Here is a 19,347-nt window from a genome sequence, read left to right on the forward strand (position 1 = left end):
GGATGAGGTGCTATATCAGTGTGTGAAACAGACAAAATCCTACTGATAACAGCTGTGGGATGGGTCTTTGTGGGAGCCTCCTGCTTACACTGATAGGCAAGTATACAGCCTTGCACCAACCATTAGTTTCAAGTAGCAGAGACCTCTGTCAATAAGGCACCGCACCATACACACCTGCACACCATATAACATCGACGTCTACATCCGTGTCCAGAAAGCAATGCACACTGTCATGTTATCACACATACTGATAAACATTGCATTCCCACACACAAAATGATCTCATGAGTGGACACAGCAGAGGGTGAGGATAAATCATAGCAGAACTGAAGAGATGTTTCAGTACTAGGTGCCAGACAGAGTTCTGTAGTTGGCTAGGAATTCACAAATGCCAGATCCCAACTCAGCTGCAGTGCATGATCTAGTGAGTGCAGCAGCTTTGATGGTGTGACTTGACTAGTCCAGGCTCGATTGATAACGTGGGCAGTTGCAGCATTGCTGCCAAGGTTTCGGATTGCTTATGTGTGACATTTTTTATTTTTTCAGTGTCTTATGAGTGACATTCAACGACTATGAGTGATACTTCCTCGGAAGCAAAAATCAAGTGATAAAGAACAGGGAAACATGTAAATATCAGAAATGACACCCATTTGAGCAACCAGAAACTCTAGGAAGATTATAAAACTGCTGCCAAGCACCAGATACGTAACCTGGTCATACTGAGCTTTTGATAGGAGAAAATGTGCTTTCAGTTTGCAGCTTGTCTCCCCGGGGCTGTCGCTGCCACCTTTCCCTCTAAAAAACGTAGTTTATTTGCGCGTGGGTCGTTTGAAACCGCATGTTTTATTCTTTCAGGTAATTGCAGCCCCAAACCTTGAGCATTATAAATAGAGATTTTTATTTCAGGAGGCAGACACTTTGGACGAGTTCCTCCCCTCCATTACTGCACCCTGCTATGAACCCGAGAACAAGTCCTGGACTCCTGGTGAAGGGCTGATCTCAAGACTTTCCCTTTCTGCCTGGGAGTCCTGGCCCAAGATTGAACTGGAGGGGCACCGGGCACTGAGGCAGGGCCTAGTCAAGTGCATCCAATGCAACAGAGAAAGCCAAGCAGTGAGCAGGGCTGTAGCAGGATCCGCACAGTGACGATGATGCTAAGGATTTAAATTACCTGCTGAGACTAGTGACAGTTTAGCAGAAGGAGCCACAGGGCGTACGGGGCAGTGTCATGAGAGGCTGCAGGCACCAACCTCAGTCTCTCTTGGCAGACGCAGCCATGGTCCGGACTCGAGCAACATCTTGTGAGAGGCTGCAGGCACGTACCAAATACAGGCCGGTGGCACAATAGTGGTGCATGTAGCAGCGAGCTTACTTCACCAGCCATAAACTTTTAAGAAACATGATAACTGTCGCCTGCTCCCATCGCAGCCCGTCCTAATTATAAGTAACCCTGGGCGTAGTTTGTGTAGTAGCGCTACGCGAAGTGCACTTCGCACTATGCAAGTTACGTGAACTGCGTAGTGCACTGTGCAAACTGCTGTTCACACTGATTGCACAGTGCCGGATGCTTGTCCACACTGTGCAATCAGTGCAGACTGCCTCTTGCACAGTGCAAGCGGTCGTTTTCTGCCGCTCGAGTAGATTTGTACTCGAGCGGCAGCTTTCTCAACGCCGACTAGTTCTTTCTCATTGTGTGCGGTTGCGAGCATACGTGACCACTCGCAATGAGAAACCTGACCTCCCCGCATTGAGAATCTCGCCGGGAGGTTTATTTTCCACGCTCCCGATCAGCAACTTGATGTTGCTGATCGCGAACGAGGAAAAAGTCTTGCCGGGATGTTATTTTGCTTGCTCGCAGTCGCCAACTTGACATTGAGGACCACGTGCAAGCAAAAAATGCCTGCTACGCTACGCGTTTTTGCACTGTGCTACATGCAATTCGCGTATCGCATAGTTGCGCAAACTACGCGAGCGTAGCGTAGTCCTACGCCCAGGCCTAATTATAAGATCCTGTCTCGGCATTGGGCAAATGAAATCATGGCACATATTGTTGCTATGAGTCTCTGGCACGTTAATGCTGAATGAAGCCAGCGAGCACAGCCGAGCCAGCCCTCAGGCCTGCAACAGCGAGAATCTGTTTGTGAGGGAAGCGTGGATCGCGCACTGCTTTGCTCAGTGCTAGTTATAGCACTTTGGCTTCACAGCTTCAGATGGCGCTACAATGCGTGACTTTGCATTTTAGTGTGGTGATGTAGACCACCATACTGAAATGCGTTAGTCTAACCCCTGATGCATGGTACTTAGCAACCTGTGAGTTTTCACCTCTCAAAATTGTAAAGTTTCTACAGGCTGAAAAATGGACATTGATATAATTTCATGCACTACCTTTAACCTTTGTGGATTTATTGATTATATAATATTTAGTTTAATGTTGTGAAAATGATCAAGGATTCATTTACATTTTTAGTTTAATCCGTGGGCATGAGGTAATATTTATAGTTCAATTTGTTTGTTTTTTTTTGTTTTTAATTGTGTGCTAGGTTATTTTAGCGCACTTTGGTGCAGTTTATTTTTGAGTAGGGAATGTTTGGTTCACAGCATGGTGGGTGGACTTCGATGTCATGTGGAAGAAATTGACTTCAGGTGTACACAGTCAAAGTGGAAAGGGGGAGAAGAACGATGAGAATCAGGCCACAGCATGGTGGAGTGTTTTGATAAGCAAGGTTGAAGACAGTGCGGAATGGGCACATTCGCCGTTTTTTCATGGATGCATATTGTCTGCAAGAACTGTGTAAGTTTTTTCTATGTTGGAGTAATGTGTTAACTGGCTGCATGCTACAGTGTACGTTTTAGTCTGCTCTGAATAGATGGTTGCTTTGAAACACAATGTAGCAGGGTTGTTCAGAGTTACATTTGAATTGTGGTCAATAGTGGTAGTAGAGCTTTAGTTTAATTTATGTGTTGCCAGAAAAAATTATTAATTTTCCTATTCATGGAGGCTGGGTTTTGGTAATATTTGATGCACTGAATGTTTACAAAGGGCTGGTAATTAGAGAGCAGCCATACTGTTTTAGAGTGACTACTATAATGGGGTTTTTCAAACTTTCATGTTACAGTCACCCCTGAAGAAGAGCGTAATTCTCGAAATACATTAGGTTTATTATTAACAAGGATGAAAGATGTATCTTTATACCAAAAGTACAACGTCAAGGAATTATCATCTGTTATGGACCAACACTGCTGGAAGTAGTGTATTGCCAACAAAATCTTTCAAATGTGAATGTCTTCGAGCTCAGCTTGTTTGAACTGAAAAAATGGGACATGAACGTTAAAGGAATAGTTAAAAGAAATGTTGAAAAGCAATCATGACTTGGATTGGATTTTGTATTACAAGGGCCTACGGGCCCCCTTCAGAGGCTGTGAACCTCTGACTGTTTAACCAAGAGGCTCACAGTTATGCTTTACTTGGTAGGGCTGTGCCAGGCAGAGTGAGTGGCTCTCAGTCCCAATCTCAGTGCAGAAAATGAATGTAGAACTTTCTGCTTCAACTGCGTCGATATCAGAGTTGTAAGGAGCCGGTGAGCAGCACAGAAATCCAGGAAGGCTCGGATACAAAACATGGGTCCACAACGCAAGGCCGTGTGCACTGCACACTGCGTGCACAGCCCCCCTCCCAAGCTGCTGAGCTCATCAGTGTCCAATGGGAGGCCAAAGCAGTGGAGACAAGACAACAGTCATGGGACCAGCCGGGTTAAGTAGCCCACACATATGATATGATTAATATCAGTGTCACTTGAAGGCTGTGGCAAGGAGCTTGTCATGTGTGGCTTCGCTTGGCGGGGTAACTAGAGAGGACTAGGGCAGGCAGCCGCTGACCTAGGAGGAAAGTCTTAAAGGGGCAATCAGACTGCCATGGGGGGGGGAGATACTGAAAGAGTCCTGGTCACCTAAGTGAAGTGCCAGTGCGGGTCACTGACACCCACCAGCACAACTTAACATCTACTTTTAGAAGTGCGTCTGGGAGCCCTCAGCTGTCACAGATTCCCAGAAATACTGACTTGCGTAAACATTTTCACATACAGGAATGTAAGAGGAATGTAACAAGCTTACATTTCTTCATGCTCAAATGAAACAAAAACGTGTATTAGAAATATCAAAAGGTTCCCCTGGGTGGTGTTGACCTTGTGCTTTGGGGCCCTTGAGCTTTCATACCTGCAAAAGCCACACTGTTCCACTGTTGGTGACATTAACCCTGTGTGTGACAAAGAGCTATTCAAAGATTTCTTAGGGACCCGGGTAAAATATATTTTAGGGTCACTTCTTTGGGAAAATTACAAGACCTTCTGAAGAGGAACAACACTGAGTTGCACATTAAACTTTCAGATATGGTGACCCACAAAAGCTGAAAGATCAAGGTCTTCAGGGTTCATCACCCAAATTGTTTGTAATAAAGCTTGAGTGATATTTTATTTTTATATATATAAAGCTGTGTCTTTTTACACATGGATATAGATTTGTCTCCCACCAACATTTTTTTTACATGGAAATCAGAGGCTAGCCATAATCTTCCACTAATTGTAGGAAAAGCATGTAGAGGTGACTTGGTAGATGTTTAATGAACTAATGCGTAATATTAAAATAAAGCATGGACCAAGCACTTGGTAACTGCTAGGTATTTGTAATAACAAATAAATATGCCTTCACAAGAAGCAGTCACCATTTTCATTATTGGATCAAGTGAAATCAAATAAAACTGATACATTTTCTTCTTCACCAAGTTCCCCTGCCTTGTCCATTCTCTCATCTCACTATGTGGAAGGCAAAGTAAATGGAGGGGAGACACAGAGAGGTGAGATGGGAACAGAGGCGTGAAGTGATGAGAGGTGTAAGTTAGAGAGTTAAGGTAGAGAGAGGAGATAAAGAGGTAGGGGTGGCAAAAGAGTGAGATTAGGTCATGAGAGACAGGTAGAGAGGCGCAGGGTAAAGAGAAGTTTATTGAGAGAGAGGTGAGGAAGACAGGAAGGTGATGGGTACATAGAAATGGGGAGACAGATAGAATGAGAGACGTACAGAGAGTTAGTTGAGGTACAAAAGATCAGGTGAAAAAAGGAGACACCAAAAGGAAACAAGTAATATATTATTGATTTAATTGTCACCCATTGGCTAAGAGTGCAGGTGTTAATTAAGGCTTGGCAGACTAGACAGGCTCATATGTCAAATTAAAAATAATCTGTATATACAAATAGTATCAGTTAAACGGGAGCTGGAAAAGTGGGGGTGCTGGGCAATTGCCAACTTTGCCCATTCTCTAATACACCTCTGGTGTGAGGCACCGTATGAAAAGGGGACCCACGATCCTCCATGTTGGAATTGTTGACCCTATGCTTGAGGGCCATTAAGTCTCCATATCAGCAACCCTCCAGGTCCAATATACCAGCAGCCCAACACCCTCCCAGACTGATCTTGAGCTTGGCACCGCCTTCCCAGTGTGCAAATCACACCCATAACAGACTATGTCTCTTAAAGCCGTACACTGCAATTGCAGCACACAGTCCACCACGGCACCAAAGAGAGAGAGAGACTACTCCCACAGTCTTTGTCTGCAGAAAGTCAACATGACACCGACCTAAGGTTACCTGCTGGGAAGACTGAGTAAGACTGATGAAAGCCTTACACTCAGAGAAACTGGACACAGAACACTGAATAGCACATTAGCCTCTCTTAACGTAACTACATCCCTGCTATAGGGCATGCAGAACATTATTAAGTATAGGCTTTAGAGAGTGAGTACCCACCGATTCTTGGTGAGGATAACTAGCAATTTAACTTCCACAAATTACTTAGGTTTCGTACAAGAATGTCGAAATGATAATATCGACCTGCCAAAAACCCATGGCCAAAATACAGACTACCACAATATTGTAAAGGTGCATTTATGTAGATATGTGTTAATTTACTATTCTTAACAGCAAATATTTCTATACACCATGACGATATATGTATTGTCAAGGTACGTAGTTGTTGAGATAAGAATTGAAAATCTACACTTTCATACATGCACTTACTCTCTTGATACACATGTATTTGATACTTTGGCCCCAGTATGTTTACTGTTCGATATTTTATCCTTAATGTTCTAACGTACAGTCACTACTAAACAATTCATATTAGCATGAAGAGAGTCTTACCTGCTTTATAAGAACTAATACTGCCTGGATATTGCATTTATTGCGACTAATACATCTGCTACAATCCCAACCCTCCAAGTGTATTCTGTGACTATTTGGCTATACTATCGACTGAAAGTAAAAGCCAAAACAAAAAGGTGTCACTTGGCAACTGACTCCTCTTGATGTAGCATCCAGCTTCTTTGGTTCCATGGATATCAATACTTTCCACAAGGATTTCCCAGCTGCACTTAAATTACACAGACCCCAGACAGCTAGCCTGCCAGCTATCCACTCCTAACTGGTGCTGGGGCTAAAAAAGTTTGTGTCTGAGCCAGTTTACCCACCAGCACTCAAATCTAAACGCAATAAGCAACATTTGTAGGGAGTCCTATATCCGTCTTACACATGGAAGTGTACTGCTGATGTATGTTGAAGTATTTTATGAATCACTGAACTTGAACAACAATAATGATCATGAGGACAAGCACAAATGTACAAATGTCAAAAAAGCAATGCGGAAAAACCAGCAAACGATACTAGGTTGTTGGGGTTTAAAGGCAACAAGCTACATAAAATGAGGATGCAAACGATTTAACAATTTTTTTCCCCTTATCCCACACCAAGCCCACACATGAGCAATGTGTCCATCTCAGTAACAATAAATGATAACACTTGCTTGGCTAGACCCATTGCCATCCTTGAGACTAAAGTCAGTGAGAAGCCAACGGACAAGAATGGGGTCACAAAGTTAAACCATGATCAGAGTATCCATGCTCCATCAATAAAAATGACACATCGACAAATATCTCATTAGTGATTCATGCAAACAGTGTAATTCAAAGCCAGAAGAGTGTCTCAACTAGGTTCTGCTTAACCATATGATCTGGAGGCCACAAATTCAAATCGTGGTCAAGTTAGCTCAGACATCCATCTTTCCGAAGTTGCTAAATTGAGCAGCTTAAAATGCGCACATAGAGAAGTAGATTATGCAGTGGTAAGTATAAAAACAAATTAGCATTATTTATTAATATTATAGCAAGAATCATAGCACAATGACCCATCAGCTGATCTTCAGCATGCCATCTGTGATGTTTCTTGACCAAGTCCAAGAACTTCTCAGTTACGTGATTTCATGAATACAAACATCTTTCCAATTGGTGGACTCACACTTGCCCGATATAGGACTGACAGCTGGAACTACCGGGCTAACAGTGTTTCTGTAAATAATGTATACATTTTTCTTCCAACAGGTGCTTATGGGAATGAAGATTTCCTCCATTGAAAAGAAAAAGCTAAGTCCAAATTCAATGTTTCTGCTTTCAGGATACTGGATGTCTCAATGTGAGAATTACTGCTAATAGCTCAGCGTGCCTTGGTATTATGTCTGTGTTCTGAAAAGATCGATTCATAATTCAATCAGATCAGCCGCTCACAGGTATCTCGGTCCTCCACTACTGGCTTCATGTCAATAGGGCAGTTTTACAGTTTCTGCTCAAGCACAATAAAATCAAGAGACTAAGAGTAGCTCCCCAACCAGTGATGTGAGTTTGTTTTCATTGTGTTCATGACACCTTCAAATGGCAAAAGTGGAGGCTCAGGGACGAGGGAGAAGAAAGACTTCAAATGCCTTGGGAAAGTTACTCAAGACAAAATACTTGGCAGAAGAGGTGAGTCTTCCACCAAGCTGACTGGTAGCAGTGGATTCTTGTTCATAGGGTGTGCTGTGGCACTCAGAGGACGTGTCATCGCAACTCATCTCCTAGAGGATCAATGATGTCCATCAGGATAGGGCCTTCCCCCATTTTGTTGTTCCATGTTTTTATTTAGTTTTGAGACTGGGTGGGAATACACACAGTTTCCAGCCAGATCAGCTTCCTTAAAGGTGTACTTAGGCCTGGGCACATTATCATAGGCGGTTTGCATTGTATTTTTGGGAGATCATTCTCGGCACCTCTCCAGAGGAGGGAAAGACCAACCCAGCAGGACTGTCTGAACATTTGATATAGAATGATGCATTGAACACTGAGTGGGAATATGTCCCCTTATTTGAAAATGTCACTTGGAGCTGCTGAGCAGTTTACAGATCAGCTTCTTCTGGGCTTAAAGCTGCTGAACCCTGTTGCCATGCGATGGATTCACCACACTGCAACAGAATAAGAATTAATTTCTGGTAAAGACTTTGCCTGAAAGCACCACTGGAGTTGTGCTGTACTGCCTTGCTGCTGTTGCTTCTTTACTTGAGTGTAAGCCCAAGGAGAACAGACCCAGATTCTTTAAACATCTAGCCTGGATCCAGAGACCCTCATGGTCTGTAGCAAGCCCTATATGTGTATGGCCTCACACAGTTGGGCAGGTCGCCAATGATCCTTTTTTCAGTTAAGCCCCACATGAACCTTGAAACACTGAGTTGCAGGTGGACCTCTAGGGTCTCGAACCTTAAACATAATTGAATAACTATAAAGTAATCATGTTGGCATTAATGTGATCTCCCTCTGTTGCAATAAGATGTATTGTTATTGACTGGGCTTCATGAACAGTTATTGTTTGCAGACCCTGTATTATCTTAATACCCAGTTTGGTTGTGAATTGAGTAGTTTTGTGCTTATCTACTACAGGCAGGCACCGAGGTTTCCAAACAATACCGTTTCATGATCATTAGATCTTCAGAAACATTATAGAGAGGGTTTCAGCAGGGGCCATCATTTCACTGCTGAATTGTAAGACTACCATATATCATATTTATTCACCGTTTTCTAAATGAGATTAAAATTCTCATTGTGACATTACAGGTTTTATTGTGAACTTTCCATTTTACTGTTTTGTACTTGTTTTGAGTATTTTCCAATTTTTTGATTACTGTTTAAACTGTAAATATATTTAACATATTGTGAGTTTTTAAAAGGGTGTTGTAACAATCAACCATGGTTCAAAATACATACCTTACTGTAACAGTTAATTGCACCGCTCTATATTTAGACTGGCTCCATCCGATTTCCATCGAATTAGGCCTTAATTGCTCAGACATATCTACCTGGAGAGTCAAAAAGGCTTAGCAAGGTCTACTTTCCACTGCAGATCTTGATTTAGAATCACTGGTTGATAGGGGCTCTGCATCCTCGCTTAACTCCTTGGACGCTCATGACGAGCTCAGCTCGTCATGATGTACACCTCCATACACTCATGATGAGCTGAGCTCGTCATGAACAATGGAGTTCCACATAAATCAGCACAGGGGGGGGAAATGCACAGCAGCGATGTGGTTAAGGAGTGTTTAGTATTGCCTGTATCTGCATGGCCCACTGACCAATTCTGACAGAAGTGTTATCATAAGAGGCATGTAAAAATATAGCTTATGTGGGCAGGCAAACTTAGGTGGAATCATCATATTAGCTATTTAACAAGAAAACCTCCCTTTTTCCTGAGGGGGTTGAAAAATAGCATTTGACTAGGGATAGATGTAACTCTTGCACCATCCCTGACCTTGATGAATTAAGATAGTGGATATCCCTGCATGCATGATGTCACAGTGGTCAAATATTGTCCAGGTCATAGATAATGTAGAGATTGATGGACAGAGTAGTACATTAATATAGACAAAAAATCAACTCAACACCATTTATCTAAGATTAAATAGGAAGTTCCTGACAACAGAATTAACCTGCGTTTCCATACACGTAATTGAATCAATATAATAGCCATTGGGTTTTTAAGTTTCACAACTGTGGTTATATATATATAACACTTTAATGTAGCCAATTTGTTTTTTGATGTAGAACATAGGTGAAATGCCGTATTTCACAGTAAGTCAACCAAATCTAATTTGCATTTGCATTTTCCTATCGATTTCAAGCCACATCGAAAGATCAGAGGAAAATCAAGATTCAGATTTATTTCTAGGAACTTTAAGTTCTCTGAGAACTAATTGTTGTTCTTTTCCTCGGATTGGAGGACTCAAAAAGATCAACAACTTTCTCACGTGTTGAATTATAAAATGCAATACTGTCGTGTGATACTGAAAGAGAGCATGCAAGTGTTTAGAGAAAGTATTCAATCTGTGATACTGACAGATTCCATTTGTTTCTAGATATGACCTTACTTGGTTTCACTTGGTGAGATTTAGTAGAAATGTTAATGCAATTAGGCAGAGATCATGTCATTCAAGTGCACAAACAGTTGGTGTGAAAATTACAATGTGGTGGGTTATCATAACTAAGACCCTTGTATGGTTCATTATTATAGATACCAGCTGAAACGTCTTGAATCAAATTTATACTGGATACATTCTTGATATGAGAGAAAGCAGTTTTGCCATGATGAACCCAAAGTCAATGAATAATTTCCATCATGGCTGCCACAACGTTCCATCTTACTTTGATATGGTCAGGGCCTTAACAGGGTTCTATTGCTAGGTTACAGTTGTATTTATCTAACGGCTGTTGCCATTTGATTTAGAGGAATGCTTCCCACTGCTCTTTTAAGAATTACACATCACAATGCAGGACAGGGGCCAAATAACCAGTGGCTACTCTTTCTGTCAGATGCCTAGGACTCATCGGGCAGAGTACGCTTTGTTAATTGCAGGTCTAAGGCATCATCACTCTGCAGATAGGGAAGACTCCTCAGTATACTTGAGGGTCATGATGCTGCAAATTAGGGGCCTGATTGAAAAACTGCATTTCGGAGACTGCAAGGTATTACTCCAGTATTACAATTTACTTACGGCTAAATGCAACTTAGAAACCAATAGATGGAACTCTCCACCTCTCCTATCTTTTCTTTATGGCAATCTCTGCCACTGTGTCACAGATCTTCACACACATAGGTATATGTTTCTGTAGTAAATATGGAACGTGGGAGGGACTAGTGAGAAAATGGGTATTTATTCCTAAAAACTGTGCGGGGTAAAGTTATAATTGCAGAGGGGTTTAGTAAGGGACAGGCTTATACAAACACTTCCCACATAAGAATAGGGCCATTCAAATTCACAAAATACACTTCTAATTTTACTGTAGCCCTAGTAGTACTCCAGCCCAGTCACAAATGGCCAACCACCAGTACTGCAACTCAATCAGGAAGAAAATAAAGTAGACATGGAATTAAACTAACATCCCATAGGAATTAATGTACATTCATTTTGAATTTAAACTATGTTTAGTTAGCGATAAAAATAAAATATAAATATTATTTTTTTCAATTAAATATTACACTTAATCTAATCAAAAAAAGAAACGTTAAACCTGTATTTATCAATACAAAAAGGCATTTAACTTAAATATAGAAATTGTAATCAAATTCCTACAAATAAAACAAAAGCAAAATTATTAGTGAGGGTGGGTAATATTGTACAATTATTGTTTTAACATTAGTATTTATAAATTAATATATTTCGATTTATTTGTAATTTATAACAATTTAATTTTAGGAGTTAATGTGTTGTAACTTTTTATTTCATTAGTGCCAGCATAAAATTGATTATTTAAATGATTTTCCCTTTAAATTGTATATCTAAATACTTGTAGTTATAGTCTTTTGATAAACTTAATTAAATGTCCTAATACTTTTATAAAGCAAGATTTACAGATGTAAATGTATCTGTGTGGATAGAGCCCTAAATGTCTGCCTGGTTGACTGTTGGCTATTCCTCTGCAATTCTGATACAGAGGCTGCTCTGAGAGTCCCTTCTGTCTGAACCGGAGTCCTCATACACAAAAGTGTACCTGTACATTTGTGAAGAGCAGGTTTCTTGCAGGAGAGGGATAGGAAGGCAGCACACTTCTGTGAATATGAAAAGGGGGGGCTCTTGGCCCCCCCGCCCGCATGGCGGCGCGGCGACCGCCTCCCCCTTCGTGCCTCTCGGTGGTGGGGCGTGCCCTCCCCGGCGCGCCCCACCACCGATTGGTTGGCGCCCTCCCTGACCCGGATACCATGGTAGGATGTCCGGGTCAGGGAGGGCGGGCCGCAGGAGGGGCTGGGTGGGGGGCGTAGCCACCCCCACCCGGTCCCTTGTGAATAAAGAAGCGGGGATCGCCCAGGAGCCCCTCTTGTTCTCTGGACACTCCCCCACAGCGTGTTGTGCCCCGCGCTCGGGGCTTCTTGTTTCCCCACCCACCATCCCTGGAACTAAATGGTTGATGCTGCATTAGTCTGGTTTAGGTGTAATTTGTTAGGTGATTGTTGCCATCTTTGCCATGCGTAAGTGAACTTTGTCTGGTTTGTATATTATGCTGATGATGCTTTCTTTAGGAATTTGTTTCCCTTTAGTGAACTGAGCTGAAATATGTTATGATGTTGCAATTGTGTGTAGGCCTTTTTTCCCTTTGTAGATTTACATTAATGTTTTTGATGTGTTAGCTAGAGTAGTTGTTCATTAGAATTTTTTCCCATAGGTCGTCGTATTTATTAGGTATGGGGCATGCGGTAAGGTCATGACCGGTGAGCAGCTATTTTAAGGTCTGAGGGGGCGGGCATCATCCTATGGAGGTTCCCGCCCAGGGGGAGGGGCCATTGGCCCCTCCTAGAACTTCAGGGGCAAGGTAACTGGTGCTTCAAAGGGGCGCGGGTTGGAGTAGTCACGCTTTCCTTAGGCTGGTAGCCGCACGCGCGTGCATACTCATGACGTCACCAGATGGCGCAGAGTAAGGGCCCTCCTTTAGTGGGTAAATGGAGTTCACGGCGTGGACCGGGTAATTACCAGGCCCGGCTGCGCATGCGCACATCTCTAGGTGAGGCGCAGGTTATAGGACCTGACACCGGTTAGCGACCTTGCCATATGGCCAGAAATGTAGTATACAAAAATCAAGATGAGGATGTTAGATTCGGTTAGGAAACAATCTGTATTAGAGTTTCTGTTAAGGTTAGTCTCTCAAACTTGTTGACAATATTGTATCTAATGTCCTGCTGATTTTTGTATAAATTGTTGACCTTGCAATTAAACCTTTTTTAAATTCATATCTTAATAAATACGGCCGGGGGGGTCTTGTGACCTCCCGCCTTCCAAAGATAACCAGGTCTCATGTTCGTGTGTCTGGGGGTTGGTGTGGTCAGATGGGGGGGGGCGGCAGCCAGTCGCTGACCATGTGCGTTTTAGGGCCATTCCTGAGACATGCCAATGACTTTACTTCTTCTCCTAACTGAGGGGTACAACTGGATTGATGTATACCAAAACTAATAACCTGCTTGAGCAGTTGTATTCCAGGACGACAAAGGAAGATGTGCACAATGAAGGTACAGCCCATTCCCCTGCCGTAGTTCTACTCTAAATGGTAATGGGAAGGGTAGCAAGGGAGAGCACACAGCCGCCTGCATTCCTTTGTGAACAAGGGATGCACTTGCTTACAATACGCCTGCCAGTTTTTATAAGTTGTGAACATGCATTAACTTTTGCAAAAGCCTAAATGCTTGTGAATAGGGCCATGTACAAAATGTATTTTATTCAAGCTCTGCAATCTGCCTGCATTGCCACACCTGCAGATTGTAATCTCCCTAAGCGTGTTTGGCCTGAGGGGTCGGAGCCCCAATCTGCTCTTTACTTGTTGGCATGTTTCTAAAGTTGTCTGCTCAGATGTTCTTTTTTCTGTGCAAGTCTTTATATTGGGCTGGCTCTATGCTTCCTCTTGGGCAGGAAAGAAGTAAGACACTTAAAGAAAATTGAAGTCAGGCCACAGCCAGGCAGCAGATTCAATTCTAAATTTCCTTACCACCATATCTTTGTGGATGATTTTAGTTTATCAGACCAGCCCAGTTTCCTAGACTACATCCTAGGGCTGGAGTGGGAAGCCAAAGCAGACCTGCAATTTTCTTGGTCAGCCCTTGCCTGGCCCCGGGAGGCTGGAAATGCGTGCTTGCTGCTTTTGTTACGGGGGGCAGATACTGCAGCACCATTGCACAACTGTCCCCCAGTAACAAAACCAGCACTCACTGTGACAAAACCGTCTGCCACCATTCCAGTCTCCTGCGGAAACGGCCGATGCACGTTCTGGTCAGTCTGGACCTGCTACATCCATATACGGAATCCTTGATTCCTATAAGAACCTATCATCTATGCATTATATGACCTCCCAGTTGGCTTATAGGACACTTCAGTCAATTTTACTTCTTTAGTTTGTGGACAAGCTATTTATGAACACTGATTTTAGCCCACTGATTGCCCTCTGTGCCTTAGTGATACCAACCTTTTAATGGCTGTAACACAATACAGGTCTACCTCCACCCTTTGTACATGTATGCTTGAATTTGCAATTCTTCATTGTGCAAGCGCCAATGTTGTACACAAATCATGCCCTACATGCCTCATGATTATTAATGAGGCAGGTGCAATTTGCTACTCCATTTGGAATGGCCAGCACTCCCAGGGATATTGGCCTGCTGGGGTCAGCAGACCACCATGTTTGGGACTGCTTTTAAATTAAGTAGTCTTTTTTTTTTTTAAATGCAGCCTGTTTTCCTTGAAGGAAAACTGGATGCATTTAAAAACGAAAAATGAAACTTTGCAGTTAAATTTTTTAAGTGAAGACAGCGGTCTGCCTGATATTAAAAATATTTTCTCACATACTCACAAAGGGTTGCAAACTGCGAGTGGTTTCTGGTCGCAAATGCGGTCGCAAAACAATTGTACATGGCATGTTGACTCGCTATTAGGAAGGGTTGACTTTTCCGAATAGCGGGAGTTCCAAATGCTATTGACTCACAAAATAGCATTTGTACATGCCATCACCCTTTTTTGTGGTCGCAAACGTGAGGATCTCCTGTTTGCGGGCTCAAAAAAGGGTCATATATCTGGCCTTTAAAATATTGAGGGAATGCTTCATGTTAATGAGCTGGACCCTGTGTTGCTGCTGCCTTTTGTTGTTCCTCGTTTGGCATGTAGAACTATTTGTAATCCAGAGGACATTAGCAATTAAGTTAGGAACAGCAATCAAGTAGTAGTTGTTTCTGGAGTTTTTACTTTGCTGATAGTCTCCTTGCTAGCTCTAAATGACTCAGCAGAAAAAACATCCCACTGGCATCACGAAGGTGGATATGTAGAAGGGGTTACAGTGCACATAAGCATACAGGGGGGATATGACAGGGTCACTCAAAAGCTCATTTGTTTACATTGACTTTCGGATAGTAGTATTTTCAAGTAATTTATGGTTTCTCACTTCCTTTTAATCTGCATTTAGCTTTAGATAGCATGATTCACTAAATATTACACTCAATCTTTTTCCAGTCTGAATTTCCATTACCAATTTCAAGAGAAGAATTGTAGCTTCTTCCTGAAAAGCTTCTCTGAGCGGTTCATGAATATCACTATAACACAAAATTAAAATACCATTGCTGCAGTGCAGGTAGCATTATAGGAAATGTAAAGGTTACATACCAAGAAGCTGTACTCCTCGTGTGAGGCCATACACATCGATCAATGCCCAAAGCGACTCTGTAGTCCTCACACCGCTGAAGAACAACATAGCAGCAGAGTCATTGATTCTATAAAACACACGGCCCTTTTTGTCCACCCAGAATGAAATGATGTTTCCTTCATTTGCAAACTCTTCAGGAAGTGCTTTGGCCCAGAAGCCACTTTGGGACACTAGGTCTGGACACGCATATTTGGGAAGAGTGTCCGGATTAATCCGCGAGGGATCCTTGGAAGTAAATCCGAGTCGAAGAGCTCCACTCCAGCAACACTGTTTTTTCGTAATCTGAGAAAAAGAATAATAAACATTATTATGTTATAATATGCAAACAAATACAGTTCACCAGTGGCAAAAGGTCGAGAGGGCCATGATGCTCCCTCCCCAGTGGTGCTGCCTGGTATATGCCAAGCTTACATTATTTCCCTTATGTAGAGGTCATGAAGAAAGGCATCTAACCAGAACCAAAAGATATGTTGCATCTGGGCACTGAACTATAACTACGTTAAATAGGCCTTGTAAGCGTGGGAGTCAGTTTTCCTCTGTAAATTAACTACAGCATCGGATCTAGGAGACACTAAAACAAATATTTCTTATATTAGGCTGTACTAATGTAAGAAGAATGAAATCAGGTAAGAACATGATATTTGTTTTTTTTTACTTTATATTTAGTGGTGCATTTCCTTTAAATATCATTTATTTTCACTGGCATGCTGGCCATATAGGTAAGTTACTTGTTTGGCTAATTTTATTGCACACGAAGTAGTGGTATCAAACCCCATATTTTGAGGGGATGCTGCCATGTACATTGAATATTTACCATGATTTAATGATCCCACATAATGCTTGTGAAACAATGATTTACCCAATGGGATGCCCAGTCTCAATGTAATTTACTTCCCAACAGTGTATTAACTGGTCAGCACCACAAAGTACTTAAAGATAGCACTGAACAACCTCACAGAGCTCCTCAACCCTCTTTGTTTATTCAGCATTTTCTTCATGGACGGTACACCTGAATGCTCTGTTTACAACTACTGACCATTATTAGTTGAACCTTTCATATATCAATTTAGACAAGCATTGACAAAGCCAGTCACAGAGGCAGCTTCTTTACAAGTGTGTGTGTTAAACACGCCTTTCAGTGACACAATGATTTTATTATTACTTGTGAAGGGACAAGAAAAATTGCTAACTAACCAAGCATTCAAATCCTAGGCTGCTACAATTTTACAATGCCACTTAAACACTTTCTAACAAACTTTAAAAAGAAGTACAGGTAAATAATTAGCTGGTACTTTATGATAATACTAAACCTAAATTAAATTTAAAAAAAAACTCAAGTTGAACAGATTTGCAACAGCAGAGAAAGATGCTATTTCTAGGTGGGTGTGAAAAATGTATTGAGGCTTTGTGCAGTCACTCAAAGTGAAGGGAGCCAATGGGATATGTGAGCTGACTCAAGCTGTATGCTGTGGCGGACAGAAACAAAATGTGCATAACAATTAAACAGACTAATTTTTGTAGCCTGCTGCCCAAACACCTCTATATGTATATATATTTTAAATTATTTTTTGGGTGGGGGAGGGGAGGATGGCGACACAACCTCGGCTGTCTCAACAGCCAGACCAAAAACCCTCTCAGATGCACAGACAGAAAGTGTTGTTAATACAGCAAAATGTGTTTTGAACGTACACTCCAACTTCTGAATAAGCTACAACATCAATTATATAACATATAAGGCTTCCCCTTTATGAAAAAAAACATCCTTTTCATGCTAGCTGAGCCTAAGGAAACGTTTAACATAAAATATATACGAACAATATGTGTATAAAAATTAAGGTTGCCTGTTTTCCATTTTTACTGATTTTTACAGATAAATACAGAAAGAAAATTATTTATTTGCAGTCTGTATTTATATTTAATAATGGATAAAAACAGAAATGTGTTTGTTTTTTGAGTGATTCTAAATTCTGAACGTCTTGACTTGCAAGTCAACAACTGTGCAGATTGACAGGTAAGAAAATAAAGACAAAAAGTTTCCTGATTAGGCTTAAAGAGCTCTAGATGTGTACAACGTTGATACAAAAAAGTAAAGTTTTCATATTATTTTATTGATTTATCATTAATGGGTATTTATGTCAGGTGTTCGCGTATCAGTGTATATTTATTTTTTGAATAAATGTGGAAATAAACTAGTTTAAGCTTAAGTTTTTTTCACATAACCCAAAAAATATATGGATAAGTACAGACAGATATGTCCAAAAAATAAATACCATAAAAGTGGGACATATGTACATATCATCCTGTCTTCGGTCTCTTGATGTATTATATTACCTGACTCTCTTGATACATTATTGGAACATAACACAGTTAACCATCATGTACACTCACACAAGCATGCACAGACTCATAATTGTTCAGGATTGATGATGGGACATCTGGAGAAAGGGAGGCTAATAACTTATAGTATAGGGATTCCAGTGGCAAGTATTTTGTACTTATTTGTTCACGCTTTAAAAGACTTCTTTTATTCATTCATTCATTCACCCAGAACCATGTCTTCCAGACGAAAGTTGGTGAGCAACCTTATCATAAAATCCAACTCATTAGGCAAACCAACAGCTAGGACATGGAGCGGTGCAGTCCTGGTATGGAGTTTTGGTTCTCCCCGACTGGAGACATCACTCCTATATAATCAATTAAGCTCAGTAGCAGGTGATAAACATTCTTTTAAGAATGACAGACAATTGTTGTCATTTCAAAGCTTTATATAAATGATTGGTAGGCAAACCACATAGAACATGCCATAATAAGCATACCGATCATAGGTACAGAGAACTCCTTAAAGTTCTACTTGAAATTCTGCACAGATTTACCTTCTAAGGGTAAAAGGTCTCCTGTACATAGAAATCTACATGTCCCCTTATATGGATCTAACAAAGATGTTCTTACATTCTACATGCTTACACAGTTTTCATAGTATGTACTAATAGGGAACCATTTTACTACAGAATACATTTGAGTTTCTTTCATGGTAGTAGTACAATGAGTTTGTAGGTATTCTCACAATTTAATCGAGCATCCAAATTGATATCTTGTGTAACAATAGCCTGGAACAATTGAAGTGCCCTTAGTTAAGTACAGTGAGGGGAAAGTCCATGGGAATACTCTCTGGTTATTCGTGTGAATCTCATAATCCTTTATTTCGAGCAAGAAAAACAGCAATAGTAAATGTGATGTTTTGTGACATTGGCGCAAGATGGAGGACAGTGTAAACACAACCTACGTTAGCGTAAGTACAATTCATGATGCATCTAATATTCAGAATGAAAACATCTCTCTGCTGCCAAAATTATTCTGATGTAGAGGGTTAGGCAGCTATTTGGTGTTGATTTCTGTAACGGGTCAGGAGGATCTCGATGGAATGGGGTTCCATTACAACTAAGGGGTAGCCCATCACTTTTCCCTCAGTTTGCTGAATACTAGAGGTTTACCACTCCGACTGCTTTGAGACAACCGGGCTACGTTGCAGCCACCAGATTAAGAGTAGCTGAGAAGTCACCGATGGGGCCCTGTGTCCCCCATGGGCTTGAATTAGTACAGACAAAGCATACCCATCTCTCTCATGACAAAAGATTAGAATTATTTTGTGTAGTATGGCATTCCAAGAGCTGGTGCCCTAAAAAGCAGGTTTGTGTGCTCCTGGAAGAATTCCATACTTTTGTCATCCCTTGGAACCAGGTCAATGACATCAATATACGCCAGCCTAATCAAAGACTTTG

General features: G+C 41.4%; 1 protein-coding gene across 1 annotated transcript in view; it reads right to left on the bottom strand.

Annotated features, from left to right (window-relative positions):
• Nucleotides 1–19,347, bottom strand: part of LOC147662586 (E3 ubiquitin-protein ligase NEURL1-like) — a gene marked incomplete at its 3' end in the record, with an annotated part of 229,345 nt that overhangs the window by 157,672 nt on the left and 52,326 nt on the right. The window contains exon 4 of the mRNA XM_086951063.1: nucleotides 15,529–15,850. Within this exon, the coding sequence (XP_086807189.1) occupies nucleotides 15,529–15,850 (322 nt within the window). The remainder of the gene's footprint in view (nucleotides 1–15,528; nucleotides 15,851–19,347) is intronic.

The sequence above is a fragment of the Lissotriton vulgaris genome, unplaced genomic scaffold, assembly GCF_964263255.1.
Source record: "Lissotriton vulgaris unplaced genomic scaffold, aLisVul1.2 SCAFFOLD_3172, whole genome shotgun sequence".
NCBI lineage: Eukaryota > Metazoa > Chordata > Amphibia > Caudata > Salamandridae > Lissotriton > Lissotriton vulgaris.